The sequence below is a fragment of the Capra hircus genome, unplaced genomic scaffold (assembly GCF_001704415.2).
Source record: "Capra hircus breed San Clemente unplaced genomic scaffold, ASM170441v1, whole genome shotgun sequence".
Classification (NCBI taxonomy): Eukaryota; Metazoa; Chordata; class Mammalia; order Artiodactyla; family Bovidae; genus Capra; species Capra hircus.
In genome coordinates this window covers 4,572-25,216 of record NW_017211853.1, presented here as the reverse complement: position 1 = coordinate 25,216, position 20,645 = coordinate 4,572, and the positions used below count along the sequence as shown (strand labels likewise).

The window sequence follows — 20,645 nt, the reverse complement described above, 5'->3', positions numbered from 1 at the left end:
CGAACCAACCGAGAGAGCAAGTCCACCACGGTAATACAAACGCAAGAAGGGAGTTTGTTTATTCCTAGCGCACTAGGGCCATAGTCTCATCCCCACAAGGGAATCCGACAAGAGCCCTGAACAAAGGAGTATGGCAGCTTATATACAGGCAGTTCTTTGTCTCAGTTACAGGAGTAGCTGGCGTTACATGATTGGCCAGGCAGGATGAGCGCATATCCTGTATCTTCTGGTAAACATGACTCAGGTCCTAGAGACCATCGTTTGGTCCCTAACATGGACAACCCCTGGCCACCCTGCCCCTGCTCTCCCCTGGAAGATTTGGGCCTGCATCTTAAGCCCCAAGTCCAGCCACGTCACCTAGGTGGTCTCCAAGAGGAAGGCTTCGGACCGGGCCTGGTGGACTCCAGTTCTGCTCTGTAGAGGGAAAGCCCCTAGTACTGTGGCTAAAGGAGGAACCCTGGGGGGGTGGACTGAGGATCTCCACACCCCAGAACAGCGGCCAAGTGAAACCCCCACCCGCAACTTGGCCTCAGAACATGCGGGTAGGATCCGGGCAGCTCTAATGACTGAGGGCACCCTCATTGCTATCTTGGATGCGGGACAGTGAGGGAGGAGGGGACCTTGGTCCGAGGCTTGGTAGCTGGTCAGTACAGGGAGGATGTCAGGGCTCAGGAGGAGCCAGGGTGAGGACCATCCTCCCCGACACACGGGCCAATCAGGACCCTCCCCTGTGGTCAGCACTTCCTCCTGGCCAAAACGGGGATGGGAGGCTGCGGTCTGAGTGGGGAGGTTAGAGCTTGCTTACAGAAGGGCGGGTCCTGGGACCCTTCGGTGGGAGTCTGAGTGCTCCCTCCTCTCCTTCTCCAGAGTCACAGGGAAGGTGGCAGCATCAGCTTCAGAGCAGAAGAGGGATCCGGGCGGGTGCTAGGGGGTCATTCCCCGTTTTTCATCCTAACTCTGAATGTGAACTGAAAGGACATACCTCCCCTGCCAGCCCCCACAGGCCCCGTCTAACCCAAGGCAGGGCTGTCTGGCATCGCCCCAGGTCTCACTCTCACTTCCTCCTCAGGGGTCTCAGGGGACAGGCTGACTAGGAGAACAGGAGACTTGTGGGTCCTAGAGCAGTGGTCTTGCAAAGCAGACTTGGTTTAAGCCGGGGACGACTCTCCCTGGTGAAGGTGCTCACAACAGTTCTTTGTTCTTCTCAAGGTGCCCTCCTTGCCTGCCTTCCTAACTGCACGCCTGCCTGCAGTCCTGACCTGTGTCATCATGCCTCGGAAGCACAAAAACAAGCATCATGTCCACGGAAATGCCACCAGGTCCTGGGGAACCAGGAGGCCCAGGCCAGTGCTGCTGCAGCCCCAGGAGAGGAGTGCCCTCCTCCCCCTCTTTGTCCCTCAGGGTTCTCCCCGAGCTCCCTGCTGCTGGCGATCGCCAGAAGCTTCAGGGAGCCATGGCCCTACTCTCCTGATGCAGAGGCTTCCTGTGCAGGATCTGATCAAGGTGCCCAGGGCCCCAAGGAGGAAAGTGCAGATGCCGCCCGAGCAGCCTGCTCGCTCGGAGCATTCGCAAAGATCCTCTCATGAGGAAGGCCAGCATGGTGATGGATTTCCTGCTGGAGAGGTACACCAAGAAGGAGCCCATCACAAAGAATGCCATGCTGAATGTCATCGGAAGGAAGTACAAGGAGCACTTCCCGGAGATCCTGAGCAGAGCCTCTGAGCGCGTGGAGCTGGTGTTTGGCCTGGAGCTGAAGGAAGTCGACTGCAGCAGGAACATCTACGCCCTCGTCAACAAGTTCACTCTCGGGGTTGAGGAAGGTTCAAGTGATGAGGAGGAGCTGCCCAAGTCTGGTCTCCTCATGGCGCTCCTGGGCATCATCTTTATGAAGGGTAACCGCGCCACCGAGGAGGAGATCTGGATTTCCTCAATGTGTTGGGGATCTATGCTGGGAGGAAGCACTCCATCTTTGGGGAGCCCAGAAAGCTCATCACCAAAGATCTGGTGCAGAAGGGGTACCTCAACTACCACCAGGTGCCCAATAGCGATCCTCCGCTCTACGAGTTCCTGTGGGGCCCGAGATCTTATGCTGAGACCAATAAGATGAAGGTGTTGGAAGTTCTGGCCAAGATCCAGGATACGGTCCTGAGTTCCTTCCCAGACCTCTATGACGAGGCTCTGAGAGATCAGGCTTTAGAGCAGGGCTGAGAGGCATTCCCATTTCTCCAGCTATGGCTGAGGCCAGTGCCCCTTCCAGGGCCAAGTCCTACAGCTCCTCCCACATCTAGGGAGGGGTCAGGGCACTTTGTTCCTTTTGTGTTGAAGAGAACAGTCCACCTCCAAAATAGCAAGGTAGTAGGGGTGGGGGAACAAAACCCATATCTTCACAGTTTTAAGTAGTATGGGAGTTTAGGTGCAGTTTTAACAAAATATGCATGTTTTCCTGTTATCCATATGAATAATATCTAGCAAGAATAGATGATTTCGGTAGGTAGGTAGAGGTGTTTTATAGTTTTAAATGTTACTACTCTTCATAAGGTTTATTTTGCTTCAGAATCTAGGTTTATTAATGTCATGGAGTCATGTTTACTGCTCTTAGGTTATGACTAGGAGTTCGTTATTTGTAAACAAGCTGGAAAGACTTCAATATTTCCTTATGGTCCAGAATGAGGTAATACAGCATTGGAATAGGATTTTACTTGGAAATGTGTTAGAATCCTAGAGATAAATATTTGGTATCAGAAAGCTTTCAGAGTAAACACAGGTTCTCTATTTCCTCTTATCTGTCCTCTTTCCTTGTAAAAGCTAATAACAGGACTTAGATTTGCGTAGCTTATTCAAACTGTATGACACTTAAATCATAATAAAATAGAGTCTTTGCTCATTATTTCTGTTTTCTGCCAAATGAATTGACCATCTTCTGTTTAGAAGGCTTTCTATAGTACTGGGTTGGTAAGAAAATGAAGACCAAGCACTGCCCATGGAATTTTGAGTCTAGCAGCAGATACCATCTACGGAAGGTGGTGAGCTAACTCTAAGGAATAAACAAATCATACATTTAAATGGGGGAGGTGTGGAAGAGGAGGTTCCAGCTGAGAGCAAGCATCGTCTAAGTTACCTGATTAAGGCAGCATTGGGTCTTGGGGAAACTGTCTAGTTCCTCGGTGGGAGGTCATTTTCAGTCCAGATGCATGATGGGCTAGATGAAGCTGTGGGAGTGATGCCAGAACTCATACCATGATTCTCAGAGGTGAGGCGGTAAATCCTGGAATATATCTCAACCATATATTTACCATTATTTGGGGATATCCGAAAATCATAGGGAATCTCAACATAGGGAATGGAAGGGGCCCTGTGCACTTGAGCCAGGCAAGTGAACACTCACACTACGTGTTTTCATCAAGAGCTGTCCAGAGAGTTTCTGAGAAATAAGGGTGATACCCATTGAAGCGAGATGCCAAGACGTCACTGGACTGTCTCTCTCTTTCCGGGATGGGAGCACCAGAACTTGCTCTGTTAAATGGGCAGTTTAATTAGGTTGTGTTTAGTGTAATTTGGCTAACTTTAAGGGTGGGGCTCAATTTTTACTGTCAGTGGGCTTAATTTAGGGGTGGCTTTGGACAAAAAAACAGCACCTGAGAGGGAAGTTGTTGGTCCTTGAGACAAATGAACTTGTACTTGCACCCATGTGGTAGAAGATAACCCCAAACACATCCGTAAAACAGGTGCTCAAATAGGGAAATACTGCTTAGTTTTAACTTGCTTGGGAGCATTAGTGCTGATGTGTATTTGATTATTGTTTGGAGTTGCATATTCTCTAATATAGCCTGGAAATAAAATTATGTGATAGGAAGTTTGTGATCACTCAGGGTCAAAATCACCTTCGTAATAACTGCCATTCATTCAGTGTACCAAATCTTGTCTCATACTGTGCCAGGTGATTTACATACATCACACATGTCTGTGGTCCTACACTATAGACTTTTCAAACATAATTGCAGATAAAGAAGCTGGAATAAAGAAGGTCAAATTCAAAGCTCATAAATGATAGGAACTGGACTGAACCCCTGGCACTGAATTCCTCCAGAGGCCCACACTGTGCCACTTCTCGCAGGATGAGGCCAACCTTGGCGTCACTTCCTCTTTCTGAACATTAGTCAAAAAAGGCATTTTCACACGCCTAAATAGAATTTCATACCCCAAACACGGTTTTGGAATAAAAAGCCCCAGAAATAAGTAACAAAAATATGAAAATAAAATGAGTACGAATAAAGAAGGAGACAGCATTCAGTGACAATTTAACTACAAAGGAAACGTCAGTAAACCACAAAAGATCAGGGATGCACAAAAATCATTTAATTCAGCCCCTTCCTTTCAGAGAGTAAATCTGTTAGAGTAGAAGGTTCTACAAGAGGCTGTGTCTGGTCAGTGAAGAGAAGGAAGAGATCACCGTGTTTTCTCTGATAGCACACCACCTATGCTGGGGGCCCCTCCCAGACTGCAGCTTCCCCATCACTCCTGGGTCTCAACCCATTCTCTGTGAGATTTGGTGCAGGCAGACTAAGACTTTTCAAAGATGTGGCACTTTCCCAAGAAGTCTTTCATAGAAGAGACAGGAGTCAAGGTAAAGACAGATGAATGAGGAACTGAAAGTCACAGAGAGACTGGCCTGTGTCTGCTCTCAGAAGGCCAAGACAGGGCTGCCAGGCCTGCACATTCCCTCACTTCTTTTCAGGGCTTGCAAGGACATGGTCTTTGCTCTAACATGGGTCACCTTAGGCTGAGAGAAGTGAAATCCAGAGTCCCCCAGGAGTCAAGGTGAGGCACCTGAGTCAGGTCATACCCTACACTGAACACAGAGGGCCCCAAGAAGCCTGAATCCTTGATGTCATCCCTGAAGGCACAGGTAGGAGCCAGACTCGTGTGGCATTCCCAGACTTTCCCTCTCTGGCATTACAGGGAGGGAGGAGCTTAGTCTGAGGAGAGCTCCCTTACGTAAACAAGAGGAGCCCAACACCCTGCCAGGAGTCAAGCTTTGGACGTATGAAACCCCCTGACTCAGAACTCTGAGGAAACCGCCACAGAACCCTGCCCTTCCTGGCATCCCTTGGATACCTGCTCATTGTTGACATGATCATGCCCATTTCCTTCTATGATGTCACAAGCGGGACTGGGACATGGTCCAAGGGGTATAGACTTAGGGCCAGCAGTGGGATTATTTCCAGGTTTTCCAGAAACCAACTGAATACCCTGAAGACGAAGGGAACCACACACCCCATACACCATATGATTCATCCTCTGCGCCTTCAGAAGACCAGGGACGGGTATGGACAGGATGAGGAGAATCTTACTTTCTCCTCAGGGGTCTCACGGAGATGCTTGCCCTACTATAAGAAAGTATAGTAGTAGAAGGGTGCGACCTAAGGGGAAGGGAGGGTAGAATTTCAGGCCACAACAGAGGTCAAAGCAAGGACTGAGGGATCATCTACCAATAAAAAGAAGTGATAATGAATCCAGCCCTGGTCCTTATAGCCCTTGAAGAACCAGGGCAGAGCTATCAAGCTGAAGTTCCACCAACATTTTATTTGTATCAGGGTGTGTCGGAGGTGAAACCCTTAGTATGAAGGTGCAGACACCATTCCAAGAAAGGGGTGGGGATCACCAGGCCCTATGGGGAACCAAAGGAAGCACTCTTAATTCGATGTTGAGGGACTCAGGAGGCAGGGACGAAAACTTCCAGTGTGCACTCAGTACTGGGATGATAACTAGTGACTGAGGTGATGCGGTGAGGACCTCTTCACTTCTCAGAAATCCCAGGGAGCTTTGTGATAGCCAACTACAGAACAGCAGAGGCGAATAGGTCCTATGACTGGCCACTAGTTGGGTTGGTGGTCTTGAATGTGAAATAACAGTTGCCTCTGTGTAGGAGACTACCAGCCCCTTCTGTCACCCCAGCATGCCTGAGGCAGGGGTAGCAGGATGCAGCCTAAAGATCACTCTAATTTCCTTCAATATGTTTCCCAAAGGACAGGCTGATTAAGAGAATAGGAACCCTGGGGGTTTTCAGAGCAGTGCCCTCAAGAAAACCACAAATGTAGCCTTCCTGATAACCAAGGTGGTATTCTCCTGCTGCAGCTGCACACTCAATCTTCGTCATCCTGTGGGCCCTTATCACCTGCCCTCCTACTCACACTTCTAATCATTGTCCCCAGAGCAGTCATCATGCCTCGAGGTCAGTCTCATAAGCTCTGCATCCGTGAGAAATGCCACCAGGCCCTGATATGAGCCCCAGAGTCACAAGGGAGTGCAGCCCACTGCAGTAATGGAAGAGCTTCCCTCTACCTCTTCTCTTTTAGAAGATAAGTCACAGAGCTCATCAGCTACTGGGTCAAATAGCACTTCCCAGGGGTCTTTGGAAGCCCCATCTACTACCAGCACTTTTTCAGCTACTGCTGACCCAACATTTGATGAAGAAGATAGCAGTCAAGATGAGGAAGATTCACGTTCCTCATCTTCTACCGAAAACACCTATCGTGATACTCTGAACAGCATGACAAGTTTGTTGGAGCAGTTCCTTCTGTGTAAGTATAAAATGAAGCAGCCCATCATGAAGGAAGACATGCTGAAGATTATCCACCCAAGATACCATCACCGATTTGCCAGAGATTCTCAAGAGAGCCTCTGAACACATCGAGGCTGTCTTTGCAGTTGACTTGAAGGAAGTTGACTCAACCATCCACTCCTATGACCTCGTCAGCAAACTGAACCTGACCCAACAATGGGAGGGTGTGGGTTGGTAGGGGCTTACCTAAGACTGGTCTCTTGATGACAGTTCTGGGTGTGATCTTCGTGAAGGGCGACTGTGCCACTGAGGAAGACATCTGGAAATTCTTGAATATGATGCGAGTATATGCTGGGAGAAAACCTATCATCTACGGAGAGCCCAGGAAGCTCATCACCAGAGACTTAGTGACAATGAAGTACCTGGAGTACCGCCAGGTTGCCCACAGCGATCCTCCACGTTACGAGTTCCTGTGGGGCCCACGAGCCCATGCTGAAACCAGCAAAATGAAAAGTCCTGGAATTTTTGGCAAAAGTCAATGATACGGTCCCCAGTGCCTTCTCATCACAATATGAAGAAGCTTTGTGAGATGAGGAGAGAGCTTGAGCCACAGTTCCAGCCAGGCCTGGCACCACTGTCCCTTCCAGGCATGGTCCACTGCCACATCCAGCAGCTTCTCCCACCCCTACCGAAGACGAAGACTTTTAAAAGATCATCCAGATAAGAAAATGTGACATCAAAATAGGGACTTTTGCTGAAATGGGAAGCAATCCCGCAATAAAACTGCTGGGACAATGGAATGAAAAAATAAAATGAAAAAAGTTTCAAAACATGATCAACCTTGATTGTTCTCCATCTTTTCGGTCTTCTGTTTTGTAAAACTAAATAATTTATACCTCGATATGCTTCTTGAAAAATGCAGGAGGTATTAAACCTTACCAAGTTAGACCTCTTACTGTCTTCATTTATTTTTTGAGCACCTGCTCTTTGAAAGGCTCTATGCTAGTTCTGGTGAGGCTAAGATCAAGACCTAGCCTATCCCCATTATAACTTTAGAAAGAAGGAGCTGCAATCACATAAGCAAGATCCTGAGATAGCCTTTAGGAATGACAGGAACATAAAAAGACTATCCAGGAAGAAATCTCTACCTGGGGTAACGTACGGATCTGTTAGGCTCTCCACACAAAACCCCACAGAATGGGTGGCTGAAACAACGGAAACTTTTTTTCTCAGATTTCTAGAGGCTGCAAGTCCAAGGTGAAGGCTGGTTTACCCTGAGGCCTCTCCCCTTGGCTTCCAGGTGGCTACCCTCTTCACTTGGCATTCCTTTTGAGTGCATATATCCCTGGTGCCTCCTTTTGTGTCTCAATTTCTTCTGATAGTCACACTGGGTTATGGCCCACACTAATGACTTCATTTTAACTCAACCATCTCTTTAAAGACCTTATTTCTAACTACAGCTGCATTCTGAAGTACTCCGAGTTATGCCTTCAATATGCATTTGTGGAGGGGACACAATTTGCCCCTAACAGACAGAAATCTAAGGTGCCTCTGCTCTTATCTCAATGCAGGAGCTTCCAGTCCACAGACTGGTATTCTACGCACATCGTCTCCAGGGAGTTTTTGAGATGTAAGGGTGAACTCCTTTGAGGTGTGTAGGGAAGAAAGACATTCCTCCTTTACCCCTTTTGAATTCTTGTAAACTTGACACAAGACAGGAGTAACAGGACACAAAGAGACAAATTGCAATTCATGTGCACAAGAAGTGTCATAGAAATGGGACCTAAGAAGTGGGCAAAGCAGGCAGCTTCTTTATTTAGTAGACAACAAAACAATTTGTGAGGAATCGACAGGACAAATCCACTTAGGTGTAAGGTACTCAACTAGTAAGGAATCTAAACAGAATCTGTACCCAGGGTAGTAAATTAAAGACTTAACAAGGTTTGTGTATACAGGACTTCTCTGCTTGAACTGCCTATTTCTGGTTGGAAGGGTTTCCCTCTGCCTCCAGATGCAGGCAGTACATCCTTCATATGAGATGTATTTCCTGCTCTCAGGGAGGCAGAAATCGGAGCAGTGGGATGCCCTCCTCTGTTGGCTGTTTCTTTTTTTATTTTATTATTTTTTTTAACTTGGAATTTTTTTTTTACTTTATTTTAATTTACAATACTGTATTGGTTTTGCCATACATTGACATGAATTCACCACGGGTGTACATGCGTTCCCAAACATGAACCCCCTCCCACCTCCCTGTTGGCTGTTTCTTAAGTAACTTGAAATCAAAATAATCAATACGCCACTGTGGTATATTTGGGGGCAGAGTGCCCTATGCCTTGACAGGTCCCTCCTCTGAAACTTGCCTGCAAGTCTCACATGATAAAAGCTGATCTGGTCACTGTGGACAGAGAGAATGGATTAGTGGAGTCTTCCATTTCATGGCAGCGGTTGCATAGTTCTGAGAACAGGTCAGTTCATTTAAAGAGTGATATCTCATTTCAATAGGTGGTGTTGCAGGTGGGCTCCCAAAGCCAGGCCTAGGGTACAAGCAGTATCAGGTAGTTATTAATAAGAGGCATTTCTATGGAAACAAAAGAAAAGCAGATGTAAATGATTGGAGCTGGTTATCAACCAGTTTCTGAGCCCAGGGGTAGTCATTCAAGAAGGCGTCAGGATCGAAGCAACTATTGCAGTTTGAAATGTCTCTATCACAGTTAGCAATATCTCTTGGTGACCAGGTTCACTTTCTGAGTGGCTCGTACAGCAACAGGCATGAAGTCTGTTTGAACGTGAGCTGTTGTAACAATTTCTCTGATCTTTGCATCAAGTCATCTAGCTTCACGTTGCAGGACTTTAGGAAAATGGCAATGTTAGTTCTCAGTGATTCAAGTCAAAAGAATGGGAAAGTGAGCGGATCAAGATGGCAGAGGTGTATCGCTCAGAGCTCACTGTCTCCCCACAGACACATCAAAAGATTGGGAGAAATTGGGAATTTTATTAAGAAAGTTGCAGCTAAATATGGGTGGACACTAGAAAAACTCAGGATCCAAACCAGTTTGCAGGTAAATAACAATACTTCAAGGAAACGTAATACCACTAGAACCTAATATCCACACATGTGTACTACACTTTCTATTGAACCATTTTTTTGCTGTCTATCATCTCCCTCATTTCTACCGAAGACAGGAAAACTAAGACCTAATTTGTTTGCAAAGGAAGTCTACATTCAATAAACTTGGCCTGATTATTTATCTAAGTATAGTAAGAATAACAATTTGCCATATAGGAGCTTTTAAATCTGCTTTGCTGGAATGGTTTATAAGGAGTGTCCAGAAGGAAATTTTAATAGCTTCTTGAGGCTAGGAAGCCACAGCAAAGACCTGTTGTCAAACTTAGAGATCTGGATGAATTCCTCTCTTCCTGAAGTCCCCAAAACATCCTAAAGTTCCTGTGCCTGCCGGAAGTGATCTTCTTTACTCACTTGGTAAGGCTGATGGGAATTCTGTCAGCAAGTTCCCAGGCTGTTTTTCAATGGGTTTTTATGGCTCCATGGAAAAAGCAAGAGAGTTCCGGAAAAACATCTATTTCTGCTTTATTGAGTATGCCAAAGCCTTTGAATGTCTGGATCACAATAAACTGTGGAAAACTGTGAAAGAGATGTGAACACCAGACCACCTGACCTGCCTCTTGAGAAACCTATATGCAGGTAAGTAAGCAACAGTTAAAACTGGACATGGAACAACAGATTGGTTCCAAATAGGAAAAGAAGTACATCAAGGCTGTATATTGCCACACTGCTTATTTAACTTATATGCAGAGTCCATCATGAGGAACGCTGGGCTGAAAGAAGCACAAGCTGGAATCATGACTGCCGGGAGAAATATCATTAACATCAGATATGCAGATGACACCACCCTTATGGCAGAAAGTCTAGGGGAACTAAAAAGCCTCCTGATGAAAGTTAAAGTGGAGAGTGAAAAAGTTGGCTTAAAGTTCAACATTCAGAAAACAAAGATCATTGCATCTGGTCCCATCACTTCATGGGAAATAGATGGGGAAACAGTGGAAACAGTGTCAGAGTTTATTTTTGGGGGCTCCAAAATCACTGCAGATGGTGACTTCAGCCATGAAATTAAAAGACGCTTATTCCTTCGAAGAAAAGTTATGGGCAACTAAAACAGCATATTGAAAAGCAGAGACATGAGTTTGCCAACAAAGGTCCATCTAGTCAAAGCTATGGTTTTTCCAGTGGTCATGTATGGATGTGAGAGTTGGACTGTGAAGAAAGCTGAGCGCTGAAGTATTGATGCTTTTGAACTGTGGTGTTGGAGAAGACTCTTGAGAGTCCCTTGGACTGCAAGGAGATCCAACCAGTCCATTCTGAAGGAGATCAGCCCTGGGATTTCTTTGGAAGGAATGATGCTAAAGCTGAAACTCCAGGACTTTGGCCACCTCATGAGAAGAGTTGACTCACTGGAAAAGACTCTGATACTGGGATTGGGGGCAAGAAGAGAAGGGGACGACAGAGGATGAGATGGCTGGATGGCATCACTGACTCAATGGACGTGAGTCTGAATGAACTCCAGGAGTTGGTAATGGACAGGAAGGCGTGGCGTGCTGCGATTCATGGGGTCACAAAGAGTTGGACACGACTGAGTGGCTATACTGAAATCCCCACGTTCCTAATTCTTATATTGCTAGAGTGCAGTTTTTGTATTGTTTCTGTCAATCCTCCCTGAAGTTTGTGGGTCATAGGGACAACGATAATTTCAAGAAGCCTGCAAGGTTTTGGTTAAAGCTTGTATAATTTGTCCAGGGAAATGTGTGCCTGGATCACACTTGATAAACCAAGCAGAGAACACATTTTCTCACACCTTCTTTGCCACTGTAAGGGAATCAGCCTTGCAGAAAGGGAAGGCTTCAACTCATTCAGAAAATATAGGAATGACAAGAATATTTTGATGACTCATCTCTTCTGTTCAGTCTCTTGGTCGTGTCTGACTCTTTGCAACCCCATGGACTGCAGCATGCCAGGCTTCCCTGTCCATCACCAATTCCCAGAGCGTGCCTAAACTCATGTCCATTGAGTAGGTGATGCTGTCCAACCATTTCATCCTCTGCCCTTCCCTTCTCTCCCTGCCTTCAATCTTTCCCAGCATGGGGTCTTTTCCAACGAGTCAGTTCTTCACGTCAGGTCTCCAAAGTACTGGAGCTTCAGCTTCAGCATCAGTCCTTCCAATGCATATTCAGGACTGATATTCTTTAGAATTGACTGGTTAGATCTCCTTGCAGTCCAAGGGACTCTCTCAAATCTTGCCCAGGAGGAACAAGATGGCAAGAGGAGTTGGTGGACGTGGAATACATCTCTCTCCACGGACACATCAGGAATACATCTTCAGAATAGAAGTGCATGCAGAAAAGCAGCTGAGAGTGGACAGGGGTACATGACCAGCAGAAAAGTATTTACAGACCCATGCATAACTCAAGGTCAAGCCGTGAGCCTTTAGAGTGGGTCCACTGGTTCCAAGATCCTAGACTACCAGAGAACTAACCCTAGGATATCAAATAGTGAGAACTGACACAAAGGAAACCACTGGAATACAAGACCCGGCATCACCAAACCACTGATAGCCCTGTGCAGGACGCCTCATCTAAACCATAAAGAAAAGAAAAATACAAACCTGATCATCAGCAGACAGAATTACCACCTACTCAGCCTTGCCCATCAGAAGAAAAAAACAAAGAAACAAAAACGCAGCACAAATCTCACCCTATAAGAAGCTTACACAAACCACTGGAACAACCTTAGAGGGCAGAAACAAAAAAGAAGAAAGAATTCAACCTTGAAGCCTGGGGAAAGCAGACCTCAAACACGATAATTAAAATAATAATAATAATGGAAAAGGCAGAGAAATATTGCACAAATGAAAGAGCAAACCAGAAACACAGAAGTCCAAATAAATGAAAAGGAAACAGGCAAACTACCTGAAAATTAATTCATTGCTAAAGGGAATGCAGTGACACTGATACTTTGGAAACTGTCTGGCAAATTCTTTTAAGCTAAATATAGTCTTATCCTATGATCTAACAAATGAACGTTAAGGTATTTACTCAAAAGAGCCAAATCCTTAAGCCCATCCAAAAACCTACAACCAAGTTTTTATAGAAGAATAAGTCATGGCTGCCAAAAATCAACATCACCAAAGATAACCTTCAGTAGATGAGTGGGGAAACAAACTATGGTAAGCTTCGTGGAATACTATTCAGTGCTGGAAGAAAACATTTCAAAGCATAAAAAGATATAGAGACAAGTCAATGTATATTGATTAGCAGAAGAAGCCAGTATAAAAAGCTTACATACTGTATGATTCTGTCAATGTTACATTTTGGAAAATGCAAATCTTTAGAAACAGTAAACATTCAGTAGTTGTCAGGGGTTCCAAGTGAGGTTTTGAGGGATGAACAGATGGAGCATGGGAGATGCATAGGGCATTCACACTCCTCTGCACGACACCATGTTGGCTGAGTTGATAATATCATGCATCTGTCAAACACTAAAGAACCGTAAAACACAAAAGTAAAATGTATTGTAAGCAATGGACAATAGGTAATAATGAGATATTGACATTAGTGGGTCAGATGTAAAAAACGAACTTATATCCATTGATCCAATACAAGATGTTAATAATAGAAGATACCAAGTGGAGGAAGAGAGTGGCTGTATGAGACCTCTCTATACTATCTGCTGAATTTTCTCAAAACTTAAATCTGTTCTTTCATAAAAGAAATACAAAGGGAAACAAAAATATAAACAGATGAAAAGAGGAGCTACATCGCTCATCATGAAAGAAATGCAGATCAAAATTACAATGAGGTGTCGCCTCATACAGGTCAGAATGGTCATCATCAAAATTTGTACAAGCAGTAAATGCTGGGGAGAGTTTAAAGAAAAGGTGGGAATGGAAATTGATATAGCCACTATGGAGAACACTAGGGAGGTTCCTTTAAAAACTAGGATTAAAACTACCATATGACCCAGCAATTGAAATACTGGGCATATACACTGAGAAAAGAAGAATTGAAAAGACATGTGTATCCAATGTTCATTGCAGCACTGCTTACAATAGACAGGGCATGGAAGCAAAGTAGACTTCAACTGACAGATGACTGGATAGTGAAGTTGTGGTAGCCACATACCATGGAATATCAGCCATAAAAAGGAGCAAATTTAAGTCACTTGTAGTGAGGTGGATGCACCTAGAGCCTGTTTACAGAGCGAAGAAAGTTAGAAAAGTAACGTATATTAACGCATATACATGGAAAGTAGGAACGGTACTCACGAGCCTATCTGAAGGGCGGGAATAGTGACATGGATGTGGAGAATGGACCTGTGGACACAGCAAGGGAAGGCGTGGGTAGGACGAACTGAGAGCGTGGCACTGACAAATATAGAGTCCCATGTGTACAAAAGATAGCTGGCGGGAAACTGCTATATAATACAGGGAGCTCAGCCTGGTGCTGTGTGCCAGCCTAGAGGGGTGAGATGAGGGCTTGGGAGGAAGTCTCATCAGGCGGGAGGACTATGTATACGTAGCGCTGATGCATCCTGTTGTATAGCAGAAACAACACAACATTACAAAGCAAGTACCTGTTGATTAAAACAACTTTTTTAAAGTCTAGTAATTTAAAAGCAGAAAAAAAAATATAAGAACACAAAGCCAGTACAGAGTTACATGCACCAATGCAAAATGAATAAAAGTCAGCAATAATGAAAAGCAAACTATCATGGTAAGAATTTGATCCTCGAATTGAAATTCTTAAGAAACGGGCACAGAAAATATTGACACATATAAGTAACTTCAGAAACCTGGCATAAAAAAGATCAAGACAGCAAAATCAAGAGACTGGTCTGGAAGAATAGACAATACTCAGACCATGTATTAGAAAACACACCATAAACAAAAGCAACAATATGAAAAATGTAGCTGCAAAGAAACCTTAGAAAAATGCATGCAGTCTACACGAAGGCAACAAGAAGAATTTCCTGAGCCCTTAGGAAAAAGAAGTCTCAAACAGAATAGTATGTTATGTGTATTCATGAGGACACATTCTAAGACTGTCGATTTTCCTTAAATCCTTTACAGATTTAGTACCACATCCAGAGTAGCTGACACCACAGTCACACGTGGGCGGCTGTTTCCTGTACCCAGAACAAACCATGGAAAACTTATACAAGGAATAAGGACAACTACCAGCAAAAGCAAGAACACAAAAGAAATAATCCCTGAGGAACAATAAGTCTCCACTGAACTTGACCCTATGAGTGCCCAGGTGGGGGAGTACTCTGAGGCTGACACAGGTGTGCAGGCCACAGAGGAAACAGACAACAGGATCAGCTGGAAAAGGCTTTAAACTGGAGTGGTTGGTTCTTCCACTGGGCCGTGGGACCATGAGCCTCTACTGCTTCACTGAAGGAACCTGAGGCAGCATCTCAGAGCCCCATCCCAGGATCATGGGGCACCAAAGTTTGGGATGGACATGGCAGTATGGCCCAGAGGTCATGCAATAACCAGCACAAGCTTTGTTAGTGGTGACAACTGGCCCTTGTAAATGGTCAGCTTAAGAGACTGTCACACATGGACTAAAAGAGAAAAGCTTGTATCACAGTAATTGTACAAAAGGACAGAAATTAATCTCAGAACTTTCGAGCAATGCCCCTGCACTCGACTAAGAGCTGACAGTGAGAACCGTCAGGCTGAGGAGCGCCTTCACTTTCTCTGCTGGGATTGTGTGGAGCATGGTTGGGAACAGGGGTGGTTTTATACCAGAAAGGGAAGGGATATCAGGCTCCGCCTGCAGTCAACATGAAGATCCTGAGTGAGATGTGAGGGATTCCACACCACAGAAGGCATTCTCCCATCCTTCCCTCTCACTTATCTTACCTGCAGCAGCCATTTCCAGGAAGCCTTAGGCAGAAGCAATGATGAGATGCCAGTGCGCTTCTCACCAGGAGTCTGGGGATTTGACATCTTCCAGGTGAGGCCTTGCCCTCAGGTGAGCAGATGGCACATAAGGCAGCATCACGGTCAGGGGAAGACAGGGATAGTGGACAGAGAGCATCACTCAGCACACATGTGCCCCAGAGTGCCCTCACTGTCTGTCTCAGCAGCTCCAGGAAGGCTGTCAGGCTCGGGCTCCCAAATTCTTCCTGCTTGGTTTACTGAGAGAAGTGAGAGGCAAGGAGTGAGGCAAGTTGACTGAGATCAGCAAGGACATCCCAGGACCCACTATGAGTCGAAGAAGGGACCACATCCCTGCTCCTGCGGGAAACTCCCCCAAAACCCTGCCCACCCAGGCCGTGCCCCTGCTGTCCTCCTGGAGCCCAGAAGCACGATAGGAAGTGACGGCCCCCTATCTACGATGGGGTGTGATGCCATCTTTGAGAGGGCTGCTATCTTTGAGAGCTGCTGTAGCTGTGCCCAGAGGGAGGAGTCCGAGGTCTCATCAGGGGTCCAAGTCGGAGGTGACATGAGCTACAAGTGCACTGGATAGTTACAAAGATACGCCCTGGCACTCCCAACACATTTTCCATCTGAAAAGTGGCGACTTCACAGCCCCCTGGCAACCCGCACCTTCTCTAGGCCTGTAGGCTCAGGCCTGGCTTTTAGGTGCAATGTCCATCAGCTACGAACGCAGGTTCTCGGGACATAACCTGGGTCCAGGGGTGGTGGATCTGGGTGGCGGGGTTGGTGGACCCTGGCTCTCTTTGGTGGGAGGGAAGTCCGGGATTCTGTGGAGTAAAGGAGGGACCCATGGGGTGACTGAGTGTCTCAACACACCAGATTGGCGGCCACCCTAACCCCTTACCCAGCGTGACTTTGCCGGAGAGCAACCAGTCAGCATCTGGGCAGTTCTAAAGGCTGAGGGGCTCCCTGACTATGATCGCCAACACAGTACACTCGGGGAAGAAGGGACCTCGTTCCTAAGGGCTGGCAGCCCGTCAGCAGAGGGAGGATGTCACGGCTCGGGAGGATTCAGGGTAATGACCATCCTCCGCATCACAAGGCCGACTCAGGACCCTCCCCTGTAGCCAGCACTTCCTCCCAGCCAAACATGGGGATGGTTTGGTGGTCTGTCTGGGGAGGTTGCAGCTCGGTTGTGAAGGGGCAGCCTGGAGACAGCAGAAGGGCAGGTCCCGGCTCCTTTCACTGGGGGCCTGAACACTCCCTCCTCTCATTGTCTGAGGTGACAGGGAAGGTGGCAGCGTCAACTTCAAAGCAAGAGAGGGAACAGGGTGGGTGGGTTTGGGGGTGGGGGGGATAAGAGGGAGTCTTGCCCCAGTTTTCATCATGACTCTGAAATGTGAACTGAAAGGACCTGCCTCCCCTGCCAGCCCCTACAGGCCTCCCTCTAACACCCAGGCAGGGCTGTCTGGCTGCACCCCAGTGATCACTCTCACTTCCTACCCAGCAGTCTCAAGGGAGGGGCTCACCAGGAGAACACGAGACTTGTGGGTCCTAGAGCACTGGCCTCAAGGACCCCTCAGAGGCGGCTTGGGTTCAAGCCAGGGAGGACTCTCCTCACTGCAGTTGCTCACAACATCTGCTTGTCCTTCCTCTAGGTGCCCTCCTTCCCTGCCACCCTGCCTGCATGCGCCTGTGATCCATAACCAGTGTCACCATGCCTCAGAGGCACAAGAACAAGTACCATGCCCGTGTGAAATTCCACCAGGTCCAGGGGGACACTCAGTATCCCCAGGAGGCTCAGACCAGTGCTGCTGCAGCCCCCAAAGAGGAGTGCCCCTCTTCCCACTCGTCTGTCCCTCAGGCTTCTCCCCTGAACTCCTCTGCTACTGGAGATCACCAGGAGCTTCAGGGAGCCATGGCCCCTAGCTCTCCTAATGCAGGGCCTTCCTGTGCAGGATCTGATGAAGGTGCCCAGGGCCCAGAGGAGGAAAGTGCAGGTGCCTCCAAGGCAGCCCCTGTCACTCAGAGCCCTCTCATAGATCCTCTGACCAGGAAAGCCAGTATGCTGGTGGAGTTCCTGCTGGAGAAGGACACCAAGAAGGAGCCCATCTCGCAGCATGCCCTGCTGAAGGTCGTTGGCAGGAAGTATAGGCAGCACTTCCCTGAAATCCTCAGGAGAGCCTCTAAGCACATGGAGCTGGTCTTTGGCCTGAAGCTGACAGTAGTCGGCCGTAGCATGATCATCTGTGCTCTCATCTACAAGCTCAACCTCCGCGGCGATGAAGGTCTGAGTGAGGAGGGGGTGGGTCGGCCCAAGTCCGGTTTCCTCATGGTGCTCCTGGGCATTATCTTCAGGAAGAGTAACCACGCCCCCGGGGAGGAGGTCTGGAAATTCCTCAGTGTGTTGGTGGTCTATACTGGGAGGAGTCACTGGATCTTTGGGGAGCCCAGAAGGCTCATCACCAAAGATCTGGTGCAGAAGAAGTACCTGAAGTATCGACAAGTGCCCAGTGGCGATCCTCCCCACTACGAGTTCCTGTGGGGCCTGAGAGTTTGTGTTGAGACCAATAAGATGAAGGTGTTGGAGGTGCTGGCCAAGATCCACAATACCGTCCCGACTCCCTTCCCAGACCTCTATGACGAGGCTCTGAGAGATCAGGTGGAGAGAGCAGGGCTGAGAGGCAGGGCCAGGGCTCCCACAATGGCTGAAGCCAGTGCCCCTTCCAGGGCCAAGTCCTACAGCTCCTCCCACATCTAGGGAGGGAGACCCTGACACTTTCTCCCCTTTTGTGTTGGAACAGAGCTGTCAAGCTCCTAAATAGTAGAGAGTAGTAGGGTAGAAGGAACAAAACCTGTATGTTCTTTATAGTTTTATGGAGTAAGGGAGTTTAGGTACAACTCATTTTAAAAAATATATATCTTTTTTCCTTTATCCATAGAAGAAATATCTAGTGAACGTTGATTTAAAGTAGATTAAGGAGATGAGGGAGGAGTTTAGTATTTTCAAATGTTAATTACTTTTCATAAAGTTTATTGTGCCTCAGAATACAAATGTATTAATCATATAAATCACATTGTTTGCTGTTTTAAAGTTTTGAAAGCCACAGGTTGGGTATATGTAAAACACACTGAACATACTGAATATATTGTTCACCATCTACACAAGGTGAGATGACAATGGAATAAAATTTTCTCAAAGAGTAGTGAAGCTCCTAGATAGTGCAGGTTAGTAGGGGTCGAGCAAACCAAGTTTAGATCTCTATTTTCTTCCTGATTTAAACTAGTAACTTCTGCATATTATTTATTTTATTTTTATTGAATATTTTTACTTCTAACAGATTCTTTTTCTTCAGAATATTGACTTTTAATGATATTCCAGTTTTATTTATTGCTGTTTTAGGATTTTGGTAGATGTAAAAGAAATTCATGAACCATCTGTATGTCTTTATGATCTGGAAGTAGGTAATATGTTGCTGAAAGAGAGATTTTCATGGTAATGTGAAACGTGACCACAGATATTATTGAGAAACCAAAAAACAAGCAAATATAAAGGAAAAATCTTTTAATTTGTAGTTTGCCTTATTTCCTCTAACCCTTTTTTTTTGTAAAATATAATATTTTTTACCTTAATTTAGCTCATTTAAGAGTATTTATTTCTTTTGTCCCAGTGCACTGCATAGTCTGTGCTCTCTACTGGATAAAAATAACCTCAGATAGGAAGGTGGTATTTTGGAGGTGCATAATAATCATGACTTCCATTAAATTAAAGACCATTGTTTCTTAATTAGTATGACTCGGCTTTATATGTAGTACATGCATTCCAGCATTCATGCAGGATAGGATTTAGCAGACTCCATTTATAGATGGATAACTTGCAATTGTCTCAACTTCACAAGACTGGTAAAGTGACCTTTATCAGACAAGTCCCCTGATATGCAGTAGTCCAGAGTCCTTCCCTTTCTTTACAAGGGCAAGAACTGAGGAAATCTCTTTTCACCAGTGACATATTTGGTTCCATGACTAGGATTGCTGCCACGGTGATCTCCAGTGGTCTTGCCCAAACTGCTGGCTGGAGACCCCTGACTTTCACTCTCTCTCTCCCATGAAAACTTGCTTCCTGTCACTCTCTGCTTGGTTCTCTTTCCATGACCCACAGGGCAAGATCTGGGTCAGCTCACTGTGTCATGGCTCCCCGTGTCATGGCTCCCCTCAATTAAGAGCTGCAAGGAGGACGCCCAGGCTGTGCATCCCCAAAGAATGCTTGGGTGGCAGTTGACACTGTCCTTAGGCCTGGTAGACACAGAATTTCCAATGGTGAAGGCGCCCACTGAGGCCAAGACTTTTCTCCTCTCATCTTTGTTATTTCCTCTATGGCCCTATCCATTCTGATGTGAGAAGTTTAACCGAGAAGACTGCATGATGTTCAAATTAAGACCGAATAAATAATCAGGGACTTGATTGGGTGAGATTCTTCTCTCTAAGTCCTCGAGTCCAATTCCCTCCCTAAACATTCTTAATCCGAGTGTGTTTCCAGGACCAGAACTGCATCAGGGGCCAAAACTGGGGGACTCTGCATCCTTCTCTAGATTTTTGGGCCTACCTCACCACTCCCTGACCTTACACTGTGGAAGATTCCCTCCCTTCTTGGGGGTCTCAAGCAGATTTTATTAATCCCAGGGCAGAGGCAGTAAGCGAGCACCTTTTCTCAGCAGGCTTAGGACTCTCTGCTAGGAGACAGTCCACTTCTCCCAAGATCCACAATCAGGAACTTCAACCTCCCCCACTTCATAGCTCTACACCTTCCCTCATATCCTTGATTTCTCTTCTATCCTGCTCTCCAGACTTCTCAGACTGTCCTTGATCCTTGAGCCTCCTTGTTGGTTAGGTGTTGCTTCTTTCATTCTTAATGTGGTTAGTCGCTAAGTCATGTCCAACCCTTTGTGGGCCCTTGGACTGAAGCCCACCTGGATCCTCTGTCCACAGGATTTCCCAGCAGCAATATTGAGTGGATTACCATTTCCTTCTTTAGTGTGCCTTCCCAATCCTGTGATTGAACCCACATCTCCTGCATTGCAGGTGGATTCTTAGCAAGGAGCCACTTCAGGAGTCCAAAGAGGAGC

At 46.4% G+C, this 20,645-nt stretch overlaps 2 protein-coding genes and 1 pseudogene across 2 annotated transcripts; all 3 read left to right on the top strand.

The window, feature by feature from the left end:
* Positions 1-1,401: 1,401 nt before the first annotated feature.
* LOC102188670 (melanoma-associated antigen B18-like) lies at positions 1,402-2,208 on the top strand (the record flags this gene model as incomplete). The annotated part of the gene is given in 3 exon segments (XM_018045455.1): positions 1,402-1,503; positions 1,575-1,919; positions 1,922-2,208. Coding segments are annotated over 3 exon segments (734 nt in total), but the record flags the coding sequence as incomplete, so codon positions are not given.
* A 4,342-nt stretch (positions 2,209-6,550) lies between these two features.
* Positions 6,551-7,296, top strand: LOC108635203 (annotated as a pseudogene).
* A 9,943-nt stretch (positions 7,297-17,239) lies between these two features.
* On the top strand, positions 17,240-18,283 carry LOC102180477 (melanoma-associated antigen B4-like). The gene has a single exon (XM_018045453.1). The coding sequence runs from the start codon at positions 17,240-17,242 to the stop codon at positions 18,281-18,283; it is 1,044 nt and encodes a 347-aa protein (XP_017900942.1).
* Positions 18,284-20,645: the final 2,362 nt, after the last annotated feature.

Bases quoted from the DNA above. Each gene is read 5' to 3' on its own strand.
- LOC102180477 (XM_018045453.1), top strand. From the start codon at position 17,240: ATGCCTCAGAGGCACAAGAACAAGTACCATGCCCGTGTGAAATTCCAC.